We start from the raw sequence: 26,997 nt of genomic DNA, 5'->3' as shown, positions 1-26,997 counted from the left end.
GGTCAACACCTTGTGCTGTTCTTCATGTTTTTTTTTTAGTTGTTTTTGTGTGTGTGCCTGTGTCAGGCTGCATCCTGCTGGGGATGGCTGCTTCCATCAAAGAGTGTCATTGCTATGGGGTGGGGGTGCCTGGTCTGGTCTAGGTGGGTGGGACATGTCTAAGTAACATCCACATGAATGCCAGGTCCAAAAGTTTCCCAGCAGAACATTGCATTGTTACTTTTCCCGCCATTGGTCATAATGTTGTGGCTGATGGGTGTTTATGAAATGATATCAACGGCTTTTTAATTTTTAGAGCACAAATGTTGTGCACTATGATGCATGTTGTAGTATAGTCTAAAATGACTGTTAGCACACACACAAAAGACCAAAAAATATATACTATCTGTGTCAAGCTTCATATATGTTATTAATCTGTTCTAAGAAGCTTCATTAGTCCAAAGCTTTTTAAAAATATATCAGTGAACCATGACATTGCTCTGGCTTATGTGCGCTTTTATTACCATGAACACACACAATACTTCCATTCATCAACAGGGCAGACTGCAGACCATAATCAATTCAGCCATCTACCTCATAAAGAAAGTGAGCCTGCATTATGACATACTACTACTATGTCAATGCCAGTGAGAGTACAACACATTCATCAGCTGGCAGATTAGTCAAGGAGCCCTGCAAAGTAAAAAAATAAATAAACAAATACATGTAAAATAAGTAGATATACTTTAAGTAACAAAATGGGAGGTGGAAAAAAATATCCAGAAGCAAAAAAAACTAAAGAAAGCTCAAATGTCTATCTCCACTGTGCAGCCTTAGAAATAGTCCTTCACTGAAGAGCATTCTTTCCATTTGTAGACAGATTTAAATGCAAATTAAAGTGCATTACTTACATGGTACATGCTGAATCATATCCCCCGTCTTTTTCTTCACACAGTAATTGCTTGCAAAGAAATCTATGCTGGCTCCTCTGTGCTCTATTCATCCTGCTCTTCTGAGGTGATTTTGTGATACCATACTTTACCAAATTTAGCCTTTCTTCAAATACTAATTATTTTTTAATTTCTATCCCCAATATGTTTTGTTGGCTAATGGCTTTTCTAGTATTTGGTCAAATCTTTAAACATTATTCTCTCAATGAACAAGCAAAAGAATTGACTGATCTCGGAAATATAAGGGTGCTTTACACCTATATTTCATCCAGATTCAGGGAGTAATTGATACAGTACTGTTACCATCCTGCATTTAACTGTCTTAAAGTGTTCAAAGGACATTAGGGACAAAGCAATCAAGTCGAAGTTCTGACATGCACTCAACAGCACTTTCTTGCAAACAGTTTTGTGACGATTTTGCAAGAAAAATTGGTTTGCAGGAAATCAGGAAATAATCAAATCAAAAATAGAGTACTGACAGCAAGTTTGGGCACTGGTATTTATTGTCGTTTTCTGGTTCATGTGTGAACTACCTGTATATGAACAACATGTTCAGTTTGATTGAGCATCAAGGCTACGTGTGTGAAACATTTACGTATATTATTACATATAAATATAAGGCAGGGTTTAAATAAATAAAAAAAAAATCAATTTCAAATTGATCTTTGTTTGAAAGATCTCTTTTCAATTCATCAAAGTTCTCGGATTGATTTTTTTAAAGAAACGCCATTTCCTGTCTTGCGAGATGTGTCCATGTGTGAAGGAGATCCACGACAGAAAACACAACAGAAGCTACATGTCTGAGAGCACTGTCAGACCTGAAAGGTGACTGGATTAAAAAAAGACAGATAAGAGCTGTATAAAAGCAAAGCCGTATGCAATATGTGCTAACTAGAAGTAAAACATTGTGGAAGTACCACAAATTTCTGGATCCAATGAAAAAGTTTGCGGATAAAAAACTGTTTTGAAACTGCAATATTTCAAAATGAACTGATAATGTACTGACACCTCTGTTGGGTGCTCAGCACTGTGCTCCGTTAGACTATTTGTCAGCTACTTATTAGTTATATAATTATAAGGTATTTGTATCGGTTCGTGCGTAATGTGCACCCACACTACGCAATGGAAAAAGCCATGCTATTGCTATGTTCACAGCAAACTAAACAAACTGACCTAAGGGAAAAACACCACTGGGTTTCAAACAACTACCTAGGTGTGAAAGCACCCTAAAGCTTCTTGATGCCTGTAAAGAAAGGGGAGGTTATAATATGCTTTCAATTCCCATTGTGCAAAATGTCATGTAGACTTGTTTCTCTTATTGTGAAATTACTGAATGAATATGAAGTACTGACCTGTGTCACAAGGAGCACCATACAGAAAGAATTCAACAACTGGTGGGGCTTCTTTTGTGGAATCAGAAGGTGTGTTTTTGACTAAACCATCTGATATAGCGAATTATTTTAATGATTTTTTCACAAATAGGTCTATGTACTAAGGCAGAATATCGGCAATACTGAGTCTAATTATCTGAAGCTCATAAAAAATAATGTCATGTTAGATAAGAGTTGCACTTTTCAGTTGAAAAGTGTGGAAGAGAAGGAAGTAAGGAAATTGTTGAAGTCTCAGCCTGAACACAGCTCAGTGGGTACTGACATGCTGGACAGTAAAGTACTTAGGCTAGCAGCTGATTATGTTTATGGTCCGATATGTCATATATTAAATGCATGCCTAATGAAAGGTGTTTTTCCCACTATCTGGAAAGAAGGTAAAATTATCCCCTTACCTAAAGATAGCAGACTAGCACTCACTGGGAAGAACAGTAGACCTATCACTATTCTCCCTGTTCTTAGTAAACTGATGGAGAGAATAGTCCACTCACAGATACAGGAATACTTTGACTGTAATGGCTTGAATACAGATTTCCAACATGCTTACAGACATAACCATTCAACTTGTTCTGCTCTTACAGTAATGACAGATGATTGGCTTAAGGAAATGGATAATGCTAAGATGACTGGTGCTGTATTACTTGATTTTAGTGCAGCATTTGATGTCATAGATCACAATCTACTCATAGGTAAACTAGAATGTTATGGGTTTAGTCCAATCGCCATCCAATTTATGAAGAGTTACCTCACAGGAAGGACACAACGGGTTTATTACACCGGCAGCTGGTCTCATTCTAAGGTCTTGGATTGCGGGGTCCCACAAGGAAGCTGCCTAGGACCACTTTTATATGCTATCTTCACGAACGATTTACCATTGGTTTTGTGTAAAGCGACTGTACAAATGTATGCTGATGATTCTACATTGTATTATGCTGCGAAAACTGTCAGGGAACTGGACAATGTTTTATCAGCTGAATTAAATATGGTTTTTGATTGGATAAAACGAAATAAGTTGGTATTGAATATCTTGAAAACTAAATCAATTATCCTGGGATCGAGTCATAAACTGTCATCTACACCAAAGATGAGTTTGAATTTGTCTGGGGAACCCATAGAACAGGTAGACAAAGTAAAATTATTGGGCGCAATAATTGATAGTCGGTTGTCATGGGCAGAACACATTGATACCATAGTGAAGAAGATGGGTTGTGGTATCTCCATGGTGAGGAAATGTCTTTTTTATGTCCCTACACACATTGTGGGACAGGTGACTAAATCGTTAATTTTATGTCACCTGGATTATTGTGCACCTGTATGGTCCTCAGCATATAAGGGTCAACTAAAGAAATTACAAACTGTCCAAAACAGAGCTGCCAGGTTGGTATTACATTGTCCCATAAGAACAAATACTATCAGTATGCACCGTCAACTTTCCTGGTTAACGGTAGAGAACAGGCTGGCTTTCAATACGACTACATTTTTCAGAAGCATTGTCTTTTCTTCTCGACCCGTTTTTTTATATAACCAAATTGTCAGATGTGATCAGGTTCATTCTCATTTGACTTGGTCAGCCGATGGTGGCCAGATGATGTTACCATGTCCAAAATCAAATGCTTTAAAGAGGACAGTCATTTATCGTGCCATCAGTCATTGGAATAATTGTCCATTGAATATACGTAAGCTGAATAGCAAAATATCTTTCAAGTACCATTTGAGAATGCAATATTTAAATTTGTAAGAAGGGAATGGACTGTATGAATGTAATAATGAATGTAATACTTATGAATGTAATAACTTATTTAGAATAATTTCTGATGATGTTTTAATGATGTCTAAGATGTTTTATTGTTTTTAAATTATTATTGTTAATCTTTTTTTTTTTTGGACCCCAGGAAGACTAGCTTGTCCCACTTTGGTGACAGCTAATGGGGATCCTTTTTAACAATAAACAATAAACTACTTTTACATTTAAAATGCTAATTTTGTAACGTGTGTTAAAGATACATATTTGTATCTTTATCTTTATGTTTCAATCTCTGTTCTAACACATTAGAGAACATCTAGCAGTTTCTGCATCTACAACAGTATTTGACTAACACAGCTGTTTCCGGAGTAGTTTCAGATATGGACCTGCGACTGGAGCAGTGACAGGAGACAAAACAGACACAGACAGGCTTTTACTGTCCCTCTGAATTGTCCTACTCGAGACGTTCGATCAGACCTATTGTCAAAGATTCGTCTGACATTATCAGAGTTCTGTGATGAACAGTCTGGGTCAGACGGCTCAAGGCTGAATGGTGCCGGACACACACAGGGGAGATATAGGGATAAAGCAGCATCCACCAGACCACTGATCCCTAAAGCTACTTTAAGAACATTGATGCAGTTTTATCTGGTTTTTTTTTGGTGCTTGTCTCACTTAAATGCTTCCTTTTCTGTAGCTCAGATCTGAGATCATACACTCTGTGTTTTTGTCGTACTGAGAGATCATCTCTAGATCTGGTTGAGATGAATTCTGCTTGCCACTGTGTTTAGTGTGCGTTTAGAATGAAATGCATTAATAGATGCACTGTCACAATAACATGTTATGCAAGCTAAGCATATTATTATGTGTAACTTGTGATGGTGTGTTTGGGTTTGATCATTGCTGAAACGTGTTAAAGTCAGCACTGTTCCTGTAGACACCGAGGACAGAAGCTACTTACACACTACTGTCACCATAAATCACACCCCATGTTGCCTTACCTAACACACAACACAGTCGATGTCGTTGTTACAGCGCCTAAACCACCTTCACATCGTGTCACATCTTACGTGCTCTATGATCAGTGGTTCAGAGATCATATCTCAATCACAGCCGTGTTCAGAAAGGTTCAATCATCTGTGTGCGCTTGTTCTAGAGAGGAAGTGGAGAGACGGTCTCTGCCTCTAATATCAACTCTCCTGCCAATTCTCTTTGCTTCTGTTAGCTCAGTAGACGAAGGAGAATAGTGGAGAGTTTTGACTTTGAGATGAACCACAGCTTCTTCAGAAATTAAAGGGGGCAGGAGAGTGCGTCAAAAGCTAGACACTGGTCTCAGACATCCCCTAGAACTGATTTAGCTTTAATTAGACCCCCTGGATCCCATAACTTTCTTTGTATTGCTCATTATTATCTGTGCCCCTTTTAACAAGTCACTTCTTGACTTGTTATAACTTTTATTATACCTTTTCCCCCACAGCACATTCTGCTTCCGTGCTCCTACTTTCACATCTTCATGTTTTATTTTTTCTTATCTACCGCCTTTCCTCCTTTTCAACTTTTGTCTTCCTTTGTCCTTCCCTAATACTCACCTTCTTCATCTCCCTCACACTCTTTCCTTTGTTCTTCCCCTTCATTATATGTTGTCTCCTTTGTTCTCTTTCTGCTCTACTGGCAACATCCATCGCAGTTCCCCATCACGAAGGATTCCTCTCAGCTATCAACCTCTACAGCTCAACACAGATTCTGCTGCATTTTGTGTTTGATGAAGCTAAACTAAAGCCCTGGCTGCAGGGGACCAATGAGGTCCCTAAACCCGTTGAATATTTTACAAGTTCTACTGTGTGTCAAACGTGCTTTCAGAGCAGTATTATCGCTTGTGCGAAGGAATAGATCAATAATCCAAAGATGAGTCATTCTTCAAACACTGACCCTAGAGTTCAATTAAACTATAGAAGCACTAAAGTGATCCGCAGAGTTAAAATAAAATGCATTTATGTGTCTTCAATAATGGGCTTAATAGTTACTTAAAGTTTGATGGCTTGTTGCTGAGTGAGAGGAGTGGTTTGCAGCAACAGAGCATCAATTGAATATATTTATGCTATACTATATTTTGATGATATATTGTAAAAGAGAGATGTAAAACATGTGGAACAGCCAGGGGAAAGGTTGAATAAAAGGATTAGATACAAAGTACATAATCCAATCAGCTTTATTTGCCATGTACACATGTATGAGGAATTTGTTCTTTGCATGCGTCCAAGTGGGCATGTTTGGAGCAGTGGGCAGACATGCAAGGTGCCCAGGGAGACGTTTAGGGGGTCACAGTCCCAAAGCATATTCTCTTTAGGACTAGGCACAGACCCCAATCAATCATTTTGACTTTGTGACACTTGGCACATCATATGGTCTAATAACATCTACTAATGATCCATAAGACATGCTATCTTTTTTGTAACATACTCATATGTTGGTCACGTAGCCATCGACATCAGTCACTCAAAAAGGTGAAAAGGGTGCTACGTCACATCCAAGCTAAGCAGACTAAGTGCACTAGTCGCCAGTGGCTCAGTTCATCCTCATACAGCAGAGTGTAAAAATGAGAGAGTAAGCTGATATTGACTGTTTACTGGTGTGTTGATTCACGGCCACGCTCTTCAGGCTACGAGGCTTTATTAAAAAGGTCAACACATTTTTCAAACTGACAAACATAATCCGGAAAGTAGATAATTGTTTCCAACTATAGCCCTCTGGAGTCATTGCGTTCAGTTGCACCTTATTGCTATAATTTTTATGAGCCATTAATGGCCTGAACCGTCCATTTGTGTCAGCGTTAAACTTTTTAAAGGTTAAAGCTTTAACAGTGATCTTTTCTCCAGATCCGACTAAATGCATAAACGCACACATAGATATACAAGATAGAGATTTATGCAAAAGTCAGCAAAAAAGTTTTTAATTTTAACCAAATTTTCAATAACAACAACTCCTTAAACTTTGATATAGTCCTGATTACATTATTTCAACTGTTTGCAGATATAATCCAAATCCCTACATAGAGTAGAGATATAAATGTGTTATGTTTTCTGTGTTGGCTGTACATGGTTATGATACGTTCACAATGTAGAGGTAGCTAACATTTGCACATGTAAAGACTGACCAAAGCTTCGAGCAAGCTATTTTTAGCTTTGGTGTGTGAAATGTGACAACGCACACTCCTTATTTGGACAGTCCCAGGAAAGGATGGTGCCAGCCATAAGGTGAACCTCTGGGCTGTAACTTGCTACATCCTCAGATCCACTCACGCTTAACGGGAGTAAGGTGAAGTCAGGCACTGCCGGCCGGTATGGCTGGATACACCACACTGAGCTTCAAAACAGCTCTGCTGTGACACCATGGAGGGGTTGTCCATCTCTACATACAGTCCATGATTTCATCTTAGCTCATCCCTACATTTATTTATCAATAAAAGTCTTTTGGAAACATTGCACCACTGCTTCTCTTTCAAAACATAATGATCAGCAGAGCAGGAGAAACATGATGCAACTCTGGCAGCAGTAAAGGGCAGAGCAGTGATACACACGGAGCGAAACTGGAGTATATAAACCTGATTGACTGATCCGTTCTGAGAATACTAACAATCCTCCCAGCCTGACTGCATCGAAGAATCCCTCCATCACAAAGTGCAGGGTTAAACTAATGGCCAAACGATCTTTAACAAAGAATTCATGCTTCTAGGAAGACGCGGTTCCTCACCAAAACTAATCCATTACATGAGCTACAGTCTGTGGAGCTTTTCCCAGAAATTTTGTAAAAGTATTTATGTTCCCTAAGAGGATGAACTTAAGTCATTTCAGCTACAATATTATCAGGTCAAAATGTCTTTACAAACACCGAGCTGCTGACTCAGCCTTTTTATAATGTACTGGTCTATCCCATTATTATTAAAGGTTATTTATTTTGAACCATCCACTAGTGCCTCTGATTATTTAATTATCCCTGACCCTAACCACATAACTTTCTCCTCTTCAATTCTAGAATTGTAAAAATAATCTCTGTGACTCTTGTGGATACCTTTCAAATAATCATTTTACTGACAGCGAGCTAAATCCAAGTGTCTGGATGTCTGTTCCATCAAAAATGTTCTGCAAACGAAACAGAGGGAGGGGAGACATTGAGAGAGAGCGGTAAATGAGAAAGTCTTGGCCTTCAGGTGCAACTCCTATTTGAGCTGAATTTAGATCTTCCCAGCGTGACTAAAGGCTTACAAGACCCTCAACCACACTCTAAATGAGGCGTTTCACTGTTTAGACTTCACAGACGAGTACGCTAATCCCCAACTTTTACTTGTAATCCTGTTTAACATTTTAGGGGACTCATTTAAAACTCTGGCAAAGAAACTAAATTCCTATGAGTTGTTCTCATACCACTGGTAACTGAAACAATAAGAAGGGAATATTAAAACATTTGCATAATTCTGATATGAACCAAAGATCATTTCCTTATTCAGTGGAAAAGCAACAACATACAGTCCGTGCAAGCAGAAGAACAACATAGCACCAATGTAATATATTAACATGGAATTAAATGAATGTTACATCAACTGCAATTATAGACAGAATAATATTATATACGATCTTTAAGTTGCTTTCTGACACTTGTGTTCACTATTGTGGTCCTTTCACATCGTGGTTTTAACAAAAAGCAAGTCTGTGCAGCCAAATGAAGTGTTTACACTCCGCCATACAGTGCACTCAGTGCTGCTGAAATGAAAGAACATCTCACTTACACCCACCACTCAATGTGACCAAACATTGCACTTAAACATTTCAAGGTTTCCCTCTGCAAGTACAAATCACACTAGTTTGGGGAGCTCAGCTTAGCCCTTACTATTGGTCCTGGAGTTCAACATAAATGCACTATTTTCCGCTAAGCTTAGCGCTAAGTGTTATCCCTGGGTACTCGTGTTATTTCTGTAGTTTCCTGCCTAAATGGAAACGGAACAAGGCTTGAGTGCTTATCAGTTTATAGCTAGCACTGTTTTTCTTAAATCTAAATCTGTGCTATTCCTTTTCACATACTATATCTGTTTGCTGTTAAAAAAAAAAAGGAGAAGGGGAAGCAGGCAGCGTCCACAAGCAGATCATCTATGTTTAGTCATCAACATTTTTAAATAGTTTTCCAGTAACCCCCACATTAATATTAGTAACAAAACAATACTTTTTGTCACTGCTGGGCTTGATACAGATGTACTGCGAAGCACATCATAAAAAAGCACTAACATCAAATTTGATTTTAATTTAATGCAACTGAAAAACGTGATCCTTGTGCTTTATTATATAATAAACAGTTGAAAATGCACAAGTGAACATTTTGTATGATTATGTATTCATAGATTTTCCTGTGTGTATAGATTCTGGAAACTACAAATGAACTGCATTCCCACGTGTATTCATGGATTTTCCTGTGTGTATAGATTCTGAGTGGCACGTAAACATGTTTTAAACCAACCTCCAAGCTGATGAGACAAGTAATTGATAAAGCATTAGTTCCATCTGTGTTATTGATTATTTCAGTGTGAGACGCGTTTGTATGCTGCCATTCAGTGCAGCGTCTCTTCCATTTATCCTCTTTGCCATTTGGATGACAGAGCAGTTGCTGTAACTTTGTAGTCTGTGCCAACAGATATGATACAATTAGCAGTATTTGGCTCAGTGGGCCGGCTGATAATTTAGAGGGAGCTCTACAGGAGCCACATCACAGAGAAACAGATGGCCTCTACTCCTGCCTGCTCCCTTAGTCTGACTCCTAATGCGGAGGAACATCTGAGTGTGTATTCGTACACTTAAAGCAGGCGTGTGTGTAGAAACACAATTTAATAGAAAAGCCCCAGATCAGGTATTTTTATCAGCATAAGAAAAATGACATTAAATGGCCAAATCTCTCAGTGAGGGCAACTGTTTCTATGATGTCTAAAGTGACTATGATGTTGAAGATTGGCAGATTAACATCGGGTTAACCTGACATTGTCACATTACACTGAACAATTTTATTTATTTAATTTTTTTTGCAGTTCAGGGAGCAGTAGTACAGTATCACTAGATGAGTTTAGCAGCTTTTCATGTTAAGGTAACTAATTTAGTATTATTGAAACCTAAAACTGACCTAATTCAGTACATCACACATATTTCACTTTATCATTATAAGTGCAATCACATGAATCACTATTTAAACTACAACACTCACTTAAATCTTGTCTCTCTTTCAAAGCAGCAAAATGATCAGCTTGATAACTGAAACCAACATGCTCCTGGCTAGTTCCCTCCCCATGGAAAGCAGTCTGATTTCCAGCCACATTGAATTTGCCCGAAGAGATGGGTCAGCAGTACTTCATGGAGCGCAGCTTCACCCAGACTGGACTATGTTCAGAGACACACTGACAGTCCACAACAGTGACAGTCACTGACAGCTAACCAAACACTGTGACCACTGACTGTGGTAGAAATTAAATCCCTTTCTTTCCCCCTTTTATCAGAGTGTCACCCAGCCGCTCCCATGGTGAAATTGCCCACGATTAAATGTGTTTAAAAAAGTTTGAATTATAATAGCCCAGTAATGTAATTGTCCCATTATGTCATTTGTCCATTAGATGTGCTTAACCCTCCTCCCTGTGACTTCTTCTTGGGTATTAGAAAGGCATGGTTGAAAGCAGTGAACTTAAAACTTTCCTCTATTATTATCCAGGCAGAAATAATTTCTTTACAAACCTGTTTGACAGCCAAATTGGTGGTATAGTGGATATATATTTTAAGAGACAATGAAGAAAACAATAACTGGATCACAGTGATTAATGGAAAATGACACCAGTGTTGTGAATTTATCAGAGTCCTGTTATTTTTTCCAATACTAAAGTACTTTGTTATTTTTATGTCATGCTACTTTCTATTTCACTATATTTCAGTAATCAAATGCATTCATGTGAAAGCTGTAGTTAGTTACCTTACAGCAGATTAGGAATTTAAAAACCTATAATAACATAATGAATTATATAAAATACACAGATCTGTTAAACACGACAGCTCAAAATAACTAAAATCAACTGCATTGCTCTCAGCTACAATATTTAAATGGTAATTGCTTGTTAATGCATCTAAGTATTATTTTTTTTTTTATTACATTTCGGTATTAACTTAAGTGAAAGAACTGAGTATCCTTCCACCGCCATATGACACTGACTATTAAGGCTCGATTTAACTGAGTAACATTTAAACATTTATGTATGAGGGTTTAAGTCTAGTGCTAGGACAGTGACATTGTGTTAACTGAGTCTCCAACAGTACTGTTGGATCACCCAGGAAACCTGTAGTGAGAGTCAGAGTAAACCGAGAGATAGTGTTTGCAAGGCTAAAAGTTAAATTACTTAGTTTTTTAATACTGTAACATTTTCTTTAACTTTTTTCTTTTAGTTGTTGTTTCTACGAATGATACTGTATGTTTAAAAATTATAAAATATAATTGAAATTCTACTGCATTGAGGCTGTGCAGGGTTAAATATCCAAAAAAATAAGTTGTGCCTCAAGGCGGGTATAAATAGGTGGAAACAAACAGCCATGTTGAGAAAAAAGAAAGAAAAAAAAAGCAGCATTTTTATGTGAAGAGCAGCAGTTGTTATTTACTCTTCAATGGTCCCTGGCGATTTGGGAAAATGAGGAGGCCCAGGTGCCTGTCAACGGGCCAGACTTTGATCAATGGGCCTTTGGGTAGCAATCACACTTTTCTGTTGTCTGTATGGTTTGCTGTTGGTGAAATTTGTACTCGCATCTCATGTTTATTAAAGTGGCAAACAAGGAGCAGCCTTCTCCTCTTCTCCAGCACAGCAGGTCTATTCTATTGGTGTGGGCACACGGAGTCACATATCTATAATAAGTGGAAATAAATGGCTTGCTTTGCCTTTAAAGTGCTTTCAAGCTGTGCGGCCAGAAATAGTCTAATGTGGAGCGCCATTTCCACTGCACACAGCAGGAAGCACAGTTTCTAGTGCACATGTACCTGAAACCTGCCTGGCTGTACTATTAGAGCACAAGGCCTTGGTGTTTTATATATATATATATATATATATATATATATATATATATATATATATAGACACACACACACACACACTGTGGGGATCAACGTGTTTTCATGGTATAAATATTAGTTCACGAATAGTCTGTATTACAAGGAAGGATCCAAATGCAAGAGCAGTTCAAGCAAATGCCTGTTTCGTTGATTTACATTATTTTAGCTGTTGTCAGCTGGTTGCTAATGTCTGTCCTTGGAGCCAGCAGGTGCAGTCAAAGGTAGGTACTCAGCAGACTATTCTATTCTCTTAACAATGGATTCAAATGCCCCTTTGCCAAACTGCAGGTTAGTGCCTTGTATATGCACGAACACAGACAACTGACAACTGTATTAGGAATATAATTATTAGAAACTACAGCTCCAACATTCTGGTGATAACACAACTGACAAATAAAGCACATTTTAATTTGTGGACAGTTTAAAATTTATCACAGTTCCCAGTAAGTTGATACAAATGATTTCCATAGTTTTCCTCTAATCAAAGGGATTATATTTTGAATAATGTCCTATTTTGATGCTTCCTCCAACAGCAGGACCACAGTGTTAGAAAGAGTTCCCCTATAAGGACAAGCATTACATTCATCTAAGTTGTCATCATCAGCAGTTACTTGTGATGTAATTTCTAAAAAATCCTGTTTGAAGATTTTCAGTCTTCAGCCTAAGGGTGTTAAATCATTTTCTACTACTTTACTGTAAAAATCCATTACATGACCCCTATATCAGCTACTCCGTGACCAAGAAGTGCTATCACAGTCTCATATAGTGCTGTATCATTATTGAGCAATCATAGCAAATGACAAAGCGAGAGACATTGAATCTGTAAAGGTCAGTCCTTCAGGTATCACTATATTAAACCAATAATTACACCCCATGTGGTAAACTAGTACTGTGATCAGTATTTAGTGTGTTTTCCCTTTATTTGTACATCATCTTCAAATCAGCATCTCTGCACATCATAAAAACTGCTGAGCTAAATTTGGTGAGATGGTGATTATTTGACATATGACAAAAACAAAAAAACATTAAAAGTTGAATGTTAGGCCATATGGGTTGTGCTATTTAACAACAAGCAGCATCTGCTCTGTTTATATATCTGTCTGAGCCAAAACTAAAATCTCGCTTCACACACTGTCGTTAATTAAGGCTTAAAATGTTTTTCAGTGTTTTACTCATTTCATATACTTGATGTGATTTTAAGCAGCTAAGAATGCTCACTGATCTGAGATGGCAGCAGGGTAACACTCCAAGTGTGCCAATGTCATGTGCGATCGCTATATGCAATTTTGTGGATTTGTCGTGTTATTTAAAGCAGTATGGTGTGGTTGGACATCATGTTCTATATGGTAACAATTAAAGGTCGCAGATCAACAGTCATACAAAAACAAAACTGTATTCTTTCCAGAGAAGAGGCCTGAGGTATTTCTTGTTACGGTCAAGACAAGATGAATATAAAGTGCAAATCAAGGCTAAACACAGCAAGCTACTTTTACTGGTTATTTTTGGCTGGAACTCATAATCAGAGCTCTGGTATATTTTCCCCATTACTAAGAGAAGCATGATGCCACAGCTTCCACTTCTCCAGAAATGGTCCAGGGAGGGGACACTCAATACCATTTATGGATAAATGTTCTCTCAAAGATTACTTTGATGGTATCTTTGCTCTATGAGACCACCTGCATTCAAAAGAGGTTGAAAAGATGTGCAAGAAAAAAAAAAGTATAACAAAGCAACAAAAGGATTCGGATCAATTTTAAACCTATTATATATAGCAGAGCCACCAGGACGGCATGTGAGCTGCTAGTTCAGATTCTATTTTAGACCCTTTTATCTTTTTGTATGAACCTGAAGCCAAGTGAATGGAGCTGAATCTGCTCCTGACCCAGTCAGTAACTTAAAATGCTTGTTTTTGGAAATGCAATATGATCGAGTAAAGGTAAAATGAACTATCAAGCCTCATCAGCCTTAGTAAATGTACATTTAAACATTATTCTTTAGTATCTGACATCTTTTCTTTTTAAGTCTGCTACAAAAACCAAACACTTCATCATCAACTTGTATCGTATTTCAAAACAAATTATATTTTAAAAAGATGGGTCTTTAAATTAAACCCTAAGGAATTCCAACTGGTGAATATTCAAGCTATCAGTGACAGCTTTAAGCCACACAAGGATGTACCTTTTGTCAGCTGGTAAACAACACTGTTAAAATTCATTACGCTGCAGTAATCATTAGTCAGATCGTAGAGGGCAAAAGCAATATCTTTCAATCTATTATTGTGTTATGTGATAGCACACATGCACACGCACACCTGAACCTTGTTGCTCACCAACTGCCTGTTTTGTTGTGATTTGTTTTGTGCTCCTTCGGCAGGACGGCTTCATCATCAGACAGGATGGAAAATCACCACTGTGCAAATTGAAAATACTTGGCTTTAATCCATCTGCGTGTTTGGTACTCTCTTCATCCATTTAGACATGATCCAGCTGTTCACACAGCATGCGCCTGTATATGTGTGCTTGGATTTCAGTAAAGGTGAAAAAAGGAAAGGAGTGAGGTTGAGCACATTTATTCAAAGTTTCTTAATTACCGTAGTTGATCAAATGTTTCATAGTTGATCTATGATTCTAACAACAACAGGAACAATAAGTGTTTAAATAGATTCAGAATTTGTTTTCAGTTGCCTCTCTGGTTAATGTCAGGTGTTGACATCACAATATGCAGGATGACCTTTTTCCCACTCGGTTTTAATTAAATTAAACCGATCCAGGCAGATGTCAACAAAAGGGCACTGGGCAAGACTGACCTTTCTTCTCCATTCGGGAGCAGTGAGCGGGCAGAGGTGCAACATGGGAGATTTCAGTTACACGCCAAGTATGCATGCATTCATTTCAACCTACACACACGTGCACAAACTGTATACTCAAATGTGGACCTCACTCTGGTCAACTTACAATCATTTTAATCACCCTTTCCTCTGCAGAGCCACATTAAGGCCACACACTTACCAAACAAAGGTTTGCGGTTGAAAAGGAATGCAAGAGAGCGAAGAAGTAGTAACATTTACACGGCCAAGCTTTCATTTTCTCTGAGATTGAAGACCAAGGAAGTGACATCTCTGTGGCGTGATGACTGTAGAAACCTGGGCGTGATATGTCTCATCCATCATAGTCATAGTAGCTAGATAAGAAGCAGCATAAAGAGTGTGAAGCAGCTGGCTGCAGGGTAAGGAGCTGAAGAGTAAGCACCAGTGTTCTGGACACTTATGAGGAAGAATCTTCTCCTGCTGAGCACTGAGTATCAAATACATCTTTAGTTAGTTCGAGTCTGTGCCCTGAGGATTTATGCAACACTACTGAGCGTGCACAATGGATTCGTCTGTTATATTACACTAAACTCATATAAAATCAGTTTGGCTCTTTTCGTGACAAGAAAAAAGTTAACGCACAATACCAAAAAGAGGGGTTTATACTGAATAGAAATTGCATGTTTGGACTCTCATTGTGATGTTAAAGTGCTGGTTCCTTTTGATCCTGTTCTAGACCTTCATGGAATAAAATAAATAATTCCAAGTGACAAGTTTAACATTCGGTATAAGGACTTTTTGCTTATTCATATCTGACCATGCGTAACAGAGCAAGAACTCTTTGCTCCTCTTATCTTTTTTTTTTTTTTTTTTTATCCTTTAACATTGTCTTCTAAGACTTTTATACCCGGTAATAAATGATCCCAAAAAGTGTTCGGCTGAGTCTCAAACGACCCGCAAAGAAATGGTGACAACAGGAAACATTGCAGACAAAATAACAAAGAAGAAAAAGCTCACAAAGATATATCCACATTCCTCTACTTCCTCACAAGACTGCCGCGACACAAACAACAAAGCTACCTCGTACATCAGTCGTTCTTTTACAAACTGACATATGGTTTTACATTCCTGTTAGGTGTCTAAATGTAAAAGGCCTGGAATGTAATTATTTCTAAAGTAGAGACCATATATATCCATGAGCTACAGACGCAGTGTCTGTAGGATTGTGTTGCCAACCCTCAAGCAGTTAGAGAGCTAGAGTCAGGATGTGATTAGACTTTCAAGCATAATTACACCAGGGAAAACATATCTGCACTGTGTGTACTGACTGTATGTACTTGTGATTGTTTTCCTTGTTGATTAAACATTTCTTTTTTTATAGCTGGTTGTTTTAAATGACTCACTCCAACAATGTTAAAAGAATACTAAAAATCTGAAAGATGTTCAAAATGAGAAGGCATAAACGCAACTCGTACGGTGGTGTGAAAAAGTGTTGGCCCCCCTTCCTGATTTCTTATTTCTTTGCATGTTTTGTCACACTTAAATGTTTCAGATCATCAAACTAATTTAAATATTAGTCAAAGATAACACAAGTAAACACAAAATGCAGTTTTTAAATGAAGGTTTTTATTATTACGGGACAACAAAATCCAAACCTATATGACCCAGTGTGAAAAAGTGATTGCCCCCTAAACCTAATAACTAGTTGGGCCACCCTTAGCAGCAACAACTGCAATCAAGCGTAACTGGCATTTGTCATGGTTCTGGTTTTTGATTCCTGTGTTCATGTTTTGAGTTTCGTTCATGTTTTTCAGTTTCCTGTTTTATTTTGTTAAATTCTTGATTTTCTGTTTTGTGTTACTTCCGTGTTTTCCCCCTTTTGATTAGATCATTGGTTTCTCCTTGTGTTGCCCTGATTCGTGTCACCTGTGTCTCGTCACCCCTCTGTTCCTTGTGTGTGTATATATAGCCCTGCCTTCCCCTTTGTTCCTTGTTGTGTCATGCTGATCGTTAGCCTTGTTCATGTCTGCCATGTCATAGTTTCATGTCTAGTTCTAGTTTTTCAAAGTGTTTGGATTTTTGCCTTTTTGGATGTCCTGCCATGTCAGCAGCGCTTTTGGTTTTTGTTAGCTTTGTCTTTTTTTTTTGTTAAAGACCTTTTTTGCCAACTCCAGCCTCCTCAGTCCTGCATTTGGGTCCTAACCTCCATTACCCGCAACCCTTCCTGACAGCATTTAGTCTTTTACAGCGCTGTGGAGGAATTCTGGCCCACTCATCTTTGCAGAATTGTTGTAATTCAGACATATTGGAGGGTTTTTGAGCATGAACTGCCTTTTTAAGGTCATGCCACAGCATCTCAATAGGATTCAGGTCAGGACTTTGAGTAGGCAACTCCAAAGTCTTCATTTTGTTTTTGTTCAGCCATTCAGAGGTGGACTTGCTGGTGTGTTTTGGATCATTGTCCTGCTGCAGAACCCAAGTTCGCTTCATCTTGAGGTCACAAACAAACAGCCAGACATTGTCCTTCAGGATTCTTTGGTAGACAGCAGAATTCATGGTTCCATTTATCACAGCAAGTCTTCCAGGTCCTGAAGCAGCAAAATAGCCCCTGACCATCACACTATCACCACGATATTTTACTGTTGGTATGATGTTCTTTTTCTGAAATGCTGTGTCACTTTTACACCAGATGTAACAGATGGGGCACACACCTTCCAAAAAGTTCAACTTTTGTCTCGTCAGTCCAGAGTATTTTCTCAAAAGTCTTGGGGATCATCGAGATGTTTTCTGGCAAAACTGAGACAAGCCTTTGTGTTCGTTTTGCTCAGCAGTGGTTTTCGTCTTGGAACTCTGCCATGCCATTTTAGCCCAGTCTCTTTCTTATGGTGGAGTCAGTGGTAATTTTGGTCAGCCAGCCACTCCTGGGAAGGTTCACCACTTCTGTTCCATGTTTTCGCCATTTGTGGATAATGGCTAGACAAATTTTCACACGGGGCCACGTAGGGTTGGATTTTGTTTTCCCATAATAATAAAAACATTCATTTAAAAACTGCATTTTGTGTTTACTTGTGTTATCTTTGTCTTATATTTAAATTTGTTTGATCTGAAACATTTGGGTGTGACAAACATGCAAAAAATAAGAAATCAGGCCAACACTTTTTCACACCACTGTATGTCTTGCAGAGTTTTTAAAGGACAAGATTTTGTAGAATATATCAAGACATCCATATGGTGTACCTCATCGTGAAAGTTAATTGGCAAATTCAGATTTGTATTACAAAACCTACTTCTATTTGTTTTTACATTTCAAGCTGTAAGCTGTCCTTAGTGTTCCAGCATTAGGTGGAAATTTAAGAGATTGTACGGGATGAGGAGAAACTTTAAATCGTCGTGCTCCATACAATCTGATGTCCTTTCGGGAGATAATGTGTTAGAAAAGTGCAGTCTTCCTCCCTGCTGAGCTGAACCCCGGGTTCAGGATACAGCAGGAAGCTCGGGCAAATATAGAAAGGCTGTCAACAAGGCATGAATACCAATATCAAGGTCACTTTATGTTTTCTACTTTTTGATTTTATGATTAAAGTTTTTGGAAATGGTATTAGTTTACAACAGGTGTTGAGGTCATGAGGATGTGATGTGAATATGGCCACTATAACAAGGGCAGATATGTAGCTCTACGTTTCCACAGACATCTAGATTTTCTTTTGGGCTTAGATTTATATCCAGTGAATATTAATTCCAGTCTACCTACATTTCCTGCCAGGCCTTGTTTACAGGAAACATACTTTAATGAGACTTTGCTCAGACAATGACAATGTCAGAAGCACCAGTGGATGTGCTGCTGATTTCAACAGGAAGAGGCACATCAAGTAATTAGTTCCTTGGAGATATGATGTATATGCTACAGGTAAGTTGCCCACTCATTTTAACGGCTAGATCCTGTCACTTGAGATTTCTGAGTGTTATTTTTGCAGTATTTGTATGTATTTCAGTGTACATGCAATCCGAACTGTGCACCTGAATGTGGTAACTAGTCTTTGCCTGGGCTTTGTTATCTTCTCTTCCTCAATCTGTTGAGACTGTGCCTGGCCTTTGGCCCTGCAGGTAAAGCCCAGTGTCCAGTGGAGAGCAGCACTCTAAACCAACAAAACCATGTGTGATTTCATGCCACATTCAAGCACAAAAGGCTGCATTAGGGTGCTTCTTACAAATGAAAAAACAGAAAGTCACATCACTGGATATCAAGCCTTTTCTACTTTCTTTGTGTTCTGCTTTTTTATTTATTTATTTTTATTTCCATAAGAGTCAGAGAGCAAGATGCTACGCTGAGCATGTATGCCTTTCGAGGGCCCTGTAATAGGTGTCTGTGTAATTGGATGGTTGACGGGCTGATCACCAACAGGCATGAGATGAAGGGCTCAAGGGAGGGGGCGTCCAAGCTCACTCTCCCTCTGTTGCCATGTCACCATGACAAACACAAATCTGTACGCAAACCAAAGCTGTGGACTCTGGGGGACGGATGCTTCACAGTGAAACTAGAAAAGGTCACTGTGCACCCTGTTTATATCTGATGGCACACAGAAATGGTAAATAAGCCTCTATATGTCAGATGCCTTAGATGTTAGTGAAAAGATAAACAGCATCAGCAAATCATCTCATACCCAGCGTATTACTGATTATCTTATTTATTTCACTACAGCACTGTTAACTTTTAAACTTAACTTTAAGGGTGTTTTATTGCAGCACAACATGTTCAGCAACTTCTTCATTTTTGAATGCCCATATGGCAGAGAAGAAGAGAAACAGTCGTCAGGACTGAGAACCTTGCAGTAAATCTGAGAATGTGTAGTAAGTGGTGTGTCGCAAAAACTCTCCATCTGTTGTCATGTAACTGTTACTCAGTCACTAAAAAACTGTGAAAGGATGCCAGTACATGGCGGAAACAGAAGATGTGAGAAGAAATATGATTCTTCCAAGGATATGTGCTGACCCATCAGTTTAGGAGATTGAATCGCTGAGAGGTTCAGTCCTGACCCCGGCTGCTTGGAACTTCTAATATATGGCATTATATTCCTCCGGTCTGTTCGGTGCCTGACCTCATGTTAATGACAGCGTGTGAAAGGAAACTATTTCTGCTAAATTAGCAATAGTCATGGCTTGCTGCTTGGCTGAGTATGTGTAGGTCACTTAAGGTTGGTTCTGAGTTATTACTGGGTATTGGGAAGTGCTTACTAGTGATGGGAAGTTCTGAGAGCCGGCTCTTTCGGCTCTTTATTTAGTATCGTTTACAGCCTAATATTTTAGCCCAAAACAGCAAATACATATTGCATTCAATGTTTTTATGAGAAGCCTAATAATTGCCTCATTTAGAGCAGTTATTCTGTTCAAAAGCATTCTTAATTTTGTTTAATATTTCAATAAAATTTGAATTGTGCAAAGAAATGAACAAAACACTGCAATCAAATCCACATAAGAAAAAACAGAACTAAACTCACTAAACAAACAGTATAAATGTCCTTGTGCAGGTTTGTGGTGGAACCATTTTGCAGTGAAGACACTCTGCTCTGCCATTCCCAATGTCTTTAAATTTTGGCCAGATGCTGCTTCCTTTGCTTCCTCATAACAAAGTGCGCTAGTACTCTCTTCCTCACCACTGTCTGCTGTCTTACTCAGTCAGCCACAGCGTCTATCCACTCTCTCTGATTTCACATAATGGTATGATCCTAAGGCCTCACATGTCATTGGCCACATGGCGTGTCCAACAAAACAAAGCAGAGATGAACGAGCAAAAGACAAAAAACCGTGGGGAGCCGGCTGTCACTGGATGGGAATCGGCTCTTCTGATTCACTACCAAGCACAGGCTCTTAAAGCCGCTCTTTTGCGCATGACACACCACTAGTACTTAGAAGGCTTTTAATAACAGGTGACAATGAGTTTGGGTTGGTTGTTAGAAAGTTTACAGCTTTGAAGTGTATTACAAGTGAAAGGGGGCTCAGTATAGCGGGTAGTTGTCGGTATATTGGATTGGTTAGTTGAAGATTTTACCATACATACTTGTCTGTATATCACCTGTGTCGTCCTTCGAGAAAAAAAACTACTAAAAACAACTTAAAAAAATGTCACTTTAATTAGAGGCTGCTATTTTCCTTACACTTCAGTACCACTGTCAACACAGACTCTGGTCACGACATGCAGGTTTGATCACCTTAGGTCTAAACCTGGCACTCTAGCATCCTGCCTGCTAGCTACTGTCCATCAAACACACACATGCGGAGAGAGACGCACCAGGTGTCCTTTGGCACTGGTGCTGTGATGCACCCGGTTTACAACTGATTCTGATGCTACCAGAACACATCCGTGGCAACAACAGCACTCCGACATAGACCTCAGAAGGAGGTTGGAGAGGTGGGGGAGGCATAAGTAAGGAGCCTGAAGTGGCAGGCTTTAATCCTAGAATCATTTTCTGATTTCTCATTTATTTATTTTTTTTCACAATACAGTATGTTCGTAAGTTTTCAATTTAATTTTTAATTGTGTCTAGGTTAAATTTTAGGAATACATTAGAAGAAAAACATTGGCTATGGTCTCATAGTGTCTAATATTACTGCAGATGGGGAGCAATAATACTATGTCGACTCAAACAATCACTTTGTATTTATCTCTAAGAAGTTAGAGGCTTTGATGGAACAACAGTATTTGATGCCCTGGAAATGAATTTGGTTGGGCTTGCTTGTTGTAAACAACAACAGACTTACAGGGGGTAGTGCAATATGTTTTGGGGAAAAAAAGGGTTGCTAATTTATAGTTGTACAATGACATAAAACCTAATGCAACATAAGACTATATCTACCATTGCTGTATGTACTACAGCTGTGCAAGAAGTAGCATGCTTGGTTTATGGAGAGCATTAACAAATCATCATCATCATTATGTGCATTGCCTAGCAACAATCTGAATTACTATTGAAAATGTCCCAGATATACGGTATATTAAACAGACTGTGAATATGAAATAATGTGATACCTTGAGTCCTCCACACTCTGCTGCTGATCCTTGGTCCACTCCTGTGATGTAAATACCCAGAGCATATTCTGCTCCCCCTCGGATCATGAGACCCAGAGACCGGCCGTCATCCAAAACCAAGTTGACCTATTTGAGACGGACAGAGAAGCAGAGAAGAGAGGCTGAATCAGGGGATACATATCTGAAATGGTGTGAACTAGGTACTTCTTAAATAACAACATTTTAAATGACATTTTCCAGTTGCAGTTGTTTTGCTTGTCAGGCTGCCAGATTCGCCCGTGGTCAGGAAATGGGGACTTGAAACACAGCGCATGGAAGAGATGACAGCCCTGTTCTATTCTGAGTGGGGATTTGCTGGCAAGGAAATAAAGACTTACAGGAGCTACTTAGAAATGCTGAGTCATGGGTCGGTAAATAGGGAGGCGGAATCTGTTTTGATTAGAGGAAAGGCTGTTCGAATTGGTCACCAGTTTGTTCACAAGGTTCATCTGTGTCCGTTTGTCTGAAAAGCAGCCCGAGGCATACCTGGCACAGCTCAAATAAACCACCAACCATTACTGACAATGTGATATCTCTGCTCCACCACCTGATTAAACCAAGTGGCAGCCAGAGCTCAAAAACGAAGCCAACGTGGAACTGCAAGGAACTGCAGTTCTTCAAATGGCAACGTGATGTTGGTTCCAAAAGTGAGTCAGTGAACACAGACCTCCAAGTTGAGATACTTTACAGCAGAAGTAAACATGTTTACAGCCTGGTACAAAGAAGAAAAATAAAAACGTTTTAGTCTCGATAGCTAATTTCCTGATTCATGACAACTGTATGGGTTGTGAATTTCTATATAACTAACTTGTTTAAATTCTATTAAGGCTTTAATGTATGTATAACATAATAAAGAGTGTGGCCACTTTGAATGACAGGTGGGTGTGATCCCAGGTTACAACAGTCTGTATAGGTGCCTGCTGCCTACCTCAGCCCATTTTTTTCTGTACATAAGCAGAGTCAGAGAGTGTCAAGATGGCGATGTCCGACGACACTACGCTGAGTTTCAAAACCCCTCTTCAGGAATGACGTCACAGAAGGGTAGTTTGTCATTGTGAATTAAACATACTTGTGCAGGGAGCTAGTGATGGATATTTAAGAATTTCAATTCACATTTTTAAAAGTCATTAGTTTTTGCAGCTGAAATCTGGGCTGCCCTCTTGAGCCTGTGGAGGTGGTGGGTGATGTGAGGGTGAAAGCAAAGCTGTCATCCCTGATGGAAAACCAATCCCACCCCCTTCATGGCGCTATAACAGCCCTGTGCAGCTCCTTCAGCAGCCGACTGCTTCACCCGCGCTGCGTGAAGGAGCGTTACCGCAGGTCCTTCCTTCCTGCTGCTGTGAAGCTGTACAACCAAGCCTGCCTCCAGTAGACCACACACGTAGAACTACTGTTGTATTCAAATGGCTATTTTTTGTATTTATTTACTGTTTACTTCTCCATCTCATGTGTGCACTGTCCTTAAAACTATATGCTGCTGCAACACTGCAAATTTCCCCACTGTGGGATAAATTAAGGATTATCTCTTATCATATACTGGTTACAGAGCACCTGACTTAGGTATTTACTACACGTACAATACGTACAGTTTATCTATTACTCTCAAATGTAATTGTGGAGAAAACTGAGCAACTGTAGCTTAAGCCACCTACCCTCCAAAAGTTTCAGGACCTGACTGAACCCTGGGGTATTTAACTAGCCTGAAAGTGGGTGCTGTGGTACCTGCCTAGCAGGGTTCCTCCTATATGTCTCCCTTTTTCAGAAGACACACAGCTTTGGGTTGAATGTTAAATGGCTTTGCTGCCAAGGATGGCAGCAGGCACTTAATGCTTTCTTACACCGTTTTTTAATATATCTGAGGTCGTGCTAGTCACCTCCACAAAACCTCTGCAATGAAGATGAAGTAATTTGTTGATAATCCATTTATTAGATTAAGGAGGGACGACATCTCCAGCAGATTAATGACATTATCCACTCCTATCACTCTTCTTTCTGCGGAAATCAGATGTAAGTTCACAAAGTGAAATATGAAGTAGTAGAGCTGCTCTGACACACTGCAACAAGAATCACTCTAACGAGGAAGTGGAGCAGCACTTGACATGCAGAGGTGGAAATGACCTGGACTAAATAAATCACCTCAGAATTCTTCTTAGAATTCTTCTGGGATCCTCTCGGCCCATTACTTCTCAGCATACGTTCAGGCTGCTTTCCTCCTCCAGAGAGGGATCCAAATGACTGTGACGGTTACTAAAATCCAGCCTCAGCATCTACGTAAGTGTATCCTAAAGCTGATCTAGTTTCTGGCTTTCTAAATATTTCTGTTCCTTACTTTTATAGATCATACTAAATTTGCATAATTTACCGCTCCATCTGCTCCAGATATTTGCCATACCGCTGCTACGGGATGCCTTGATCTATAAAGATTTTGAAAGACTTTGTTGGTCCTATTTGCTGTCTTCGCTAGAGGCTAAAGCGTTTAATGAAGGGTTCATTTGTCTGATAAAACTGCTTTATTCAAACCCACTGGCAGAAATAATCAGATTTCCCTGTTTGGCGCCTCAGTGTCATCTCATCAAGGGTGTCCCTTAACTCTGCATCTATTTGATTTGGCCCTTGGGCCTTGAGCTCACTTAATTAAGTAATCTTCTAATGTCATTGCCATCTTTTTCATGACACACAACATTACATGCTGATGGTTTCAGATCATTTTTCACAAAGAATCAATGATTAACCAATGTATTACTCAAAAATAATAACCTTAATAAAAATCAACTAAACTCTTCCCCCTGTGGACTCATGAGTTTTCTTCTCTCACATCTGTCTTTGTGTTTCTTCTTTTCACATTCAGACTTTTCCCTATTTTCTAATTACTTAATTTTGGAGCACTAAACTGTTTCTTAATGATGTTAACAGGTGGTCATGCCTACCCGACCTGAATATTAAAAGCAGCATTACCCAAACTAAACGAAGATGCTTTTCTTCCTCTTATCTGTCTTAGCTACTTGGATGAACCCAGCTCAGCGTTTCCAAAATACACACATTTGGAAAGCAAAGCAACAACATTAAATTTTACCCTCTCCAGTGGGGGAGGTTCTGTATGGCTTCGCTGTGCCAAACTTTAAATTGTACTTTTCCTCCATCACAATGAGGCCCTTGATTGCTTGGTTTGATCCTAATGCAGCTGTCTCTTGCCAATATTGAAAAGGGGAATCAGTTGCACCCTGGCGGCTACAAGATGGCACATATGCAAATATCTCTATTAAACAATGTCAGTTTCATCCCTCTTTTATACCCGCTGGCATCTGGCACAGAACTCTTACTTTCATTCACTGCATATTGCTGTGCCGTCCTTCTTTTTAATAACGGCTGCCTGCTTGTTGGAGGTGAGCCAGACACCTTTGCTCACCTTTGGGAATATGGAGGCATTCATGTTCTCTGTGACATTTAGGCAGGACAGAGAAAATAGTTTTAATTACCAGACTCATCCTACTTATACTGGCACCACATAGCAGCTCTTAAGGCTCACGGTGTTCCCTGCCATCATCTGTCATCATGGAATCAATTCAATATGCTCATTCTCTCTAAAAGGAATCCCACAGGTCTAGAGTCTGTTTTGTAGGCCAAGGAATTGGAGGTGGCATTTATAGAGCCTTTGTTTGGGAAAGACAAGGGCATGTAATCAAAGGTGGAATATGAATTGTGGTGTATATATATATTATACTTTGCATATGTGAAATGTTATATATATATATATATATATTACTACATGCTGCAGAAGTAACTTGAGTAGACTTGAACCATGTTTCAACAAATCTGCCACTCAAACACCAAAAGCATAAATTTATTGCTGAAATGTTACTGAGTGACTACAGCCTGACGTGTAGCACTTCATGGGACTGAGTTGAAACACAGCCACAAATGTATTAATTCCTAAATAATTCAAGTGTAGCAGAATACGAAGAAAGGTTTCTGTTAAAAAAAAAAAATAATAAATCCCTGACATTTCTTTGTCTAGAAAGAATGTGTCTTACCACACAAATGTGAATAATTTGAATAGTCAAACTTAAAACTGGCTAAATTAAATTCACCAGCCGGAAGACGGTAATCACAGTCGAACAAAAATCATGCAGCCGATGCTCCAAAAGACGAGCTGTTCTGTCACTGTCAGAGCGCCGTGTTGCAGTTTGCTTAATGCCGAACTGATGGAGGTGATAGAGGTGACTCAAAATAATAAAAAAGATTGAAAAAAGACAATTTCTCAAACACTTCACCTGCAGATACACATCAGACAAAAACCTTTAAATGGTTTCCAAATAACACACATTTATGACATTTATCTAACTGAAATAGATACCACTACTACTACTACTAATGATGAATATGTACTAAACGCTGTCTGCATAGTAACTAACTACAGTCTGTATTAATAGAGGTATCATTAAGATTAATATGTGGCTCTAAGCTGTTGAAATATTTTAAGTTCTAGTGTAATAAATCTTTCAAACAACTCTGACAACTCCTTCTCTGTAGGTCAAGAGGTTATGACAGAATAGAGTTTTATGGAAGTTAAGGTCCAATTCCAAGTGTTTCTATTAAATATTAGTTTTACCCTACATTAAGTTAGCCTGGAGCTGAGTGAAAACATCGATTGTTGACAATACAAACTACTACAAACTTAACATCTATTAACAGTGGGTGCTGGGGACATATTTGCAATATGTTGTCTCAAACATAGAAGAAAATAGTTTTTATGGATGAAAGAGAGAGACTGTGGACCATGACGTTTTCCCAGATTGAATACTGCCTCAGTGTCTGATGTAATTGAATGGTTCTGGTTGTATTCTCTAAATTAATTCAAAGCCACGTCCGATTCGCCACAAGTTTCTAAACTGTGAACAGAGATCAGAGTATCAAAACACATCACTGCAAAAAAGGAGATGTTGATCTTCATC

At 38.9% G+C, this 26,997-nt stretch overlaps 1 protein-coding gene across 1 annotated transcript in view; it reads right to left on the bottom strand.

Moving 5' to 3' along the window:
* Positions 1-26,997, bottom strand: part of whrna (whirlin a) — a 138,183-nt gene that overhangs the window by 46,445 nt on the left and 64,741 nt on the right. The window contains exon 3 of the mRNA XM_084572807.1: positions 22,007-22,132. Coding sequence (XP_084428933.1) covers positions 22,007-22,132 — 126 coding nt within the window. The remainder of the gene's footprint in view (positions 1-22,006; positions 22,133-26,997) is intronic.

Source organism: Chelon labrosus (genome assembly GCF_963514085.1).
Source record: "Chelon labrosus genome assembly, chromosome: 22".
Taxonomy (NCBI): domain Eukaryota; kingdom Metazoa; phylum Chordata; class Actinopteri; order Mugiliformes; family Mugilidae; genus Chelon; species Chelon labrosus.
Note: the sequence above shows the minus strand (reverse complement) of the source record. Positions and strands in the feature narration are given on the sequence as shown.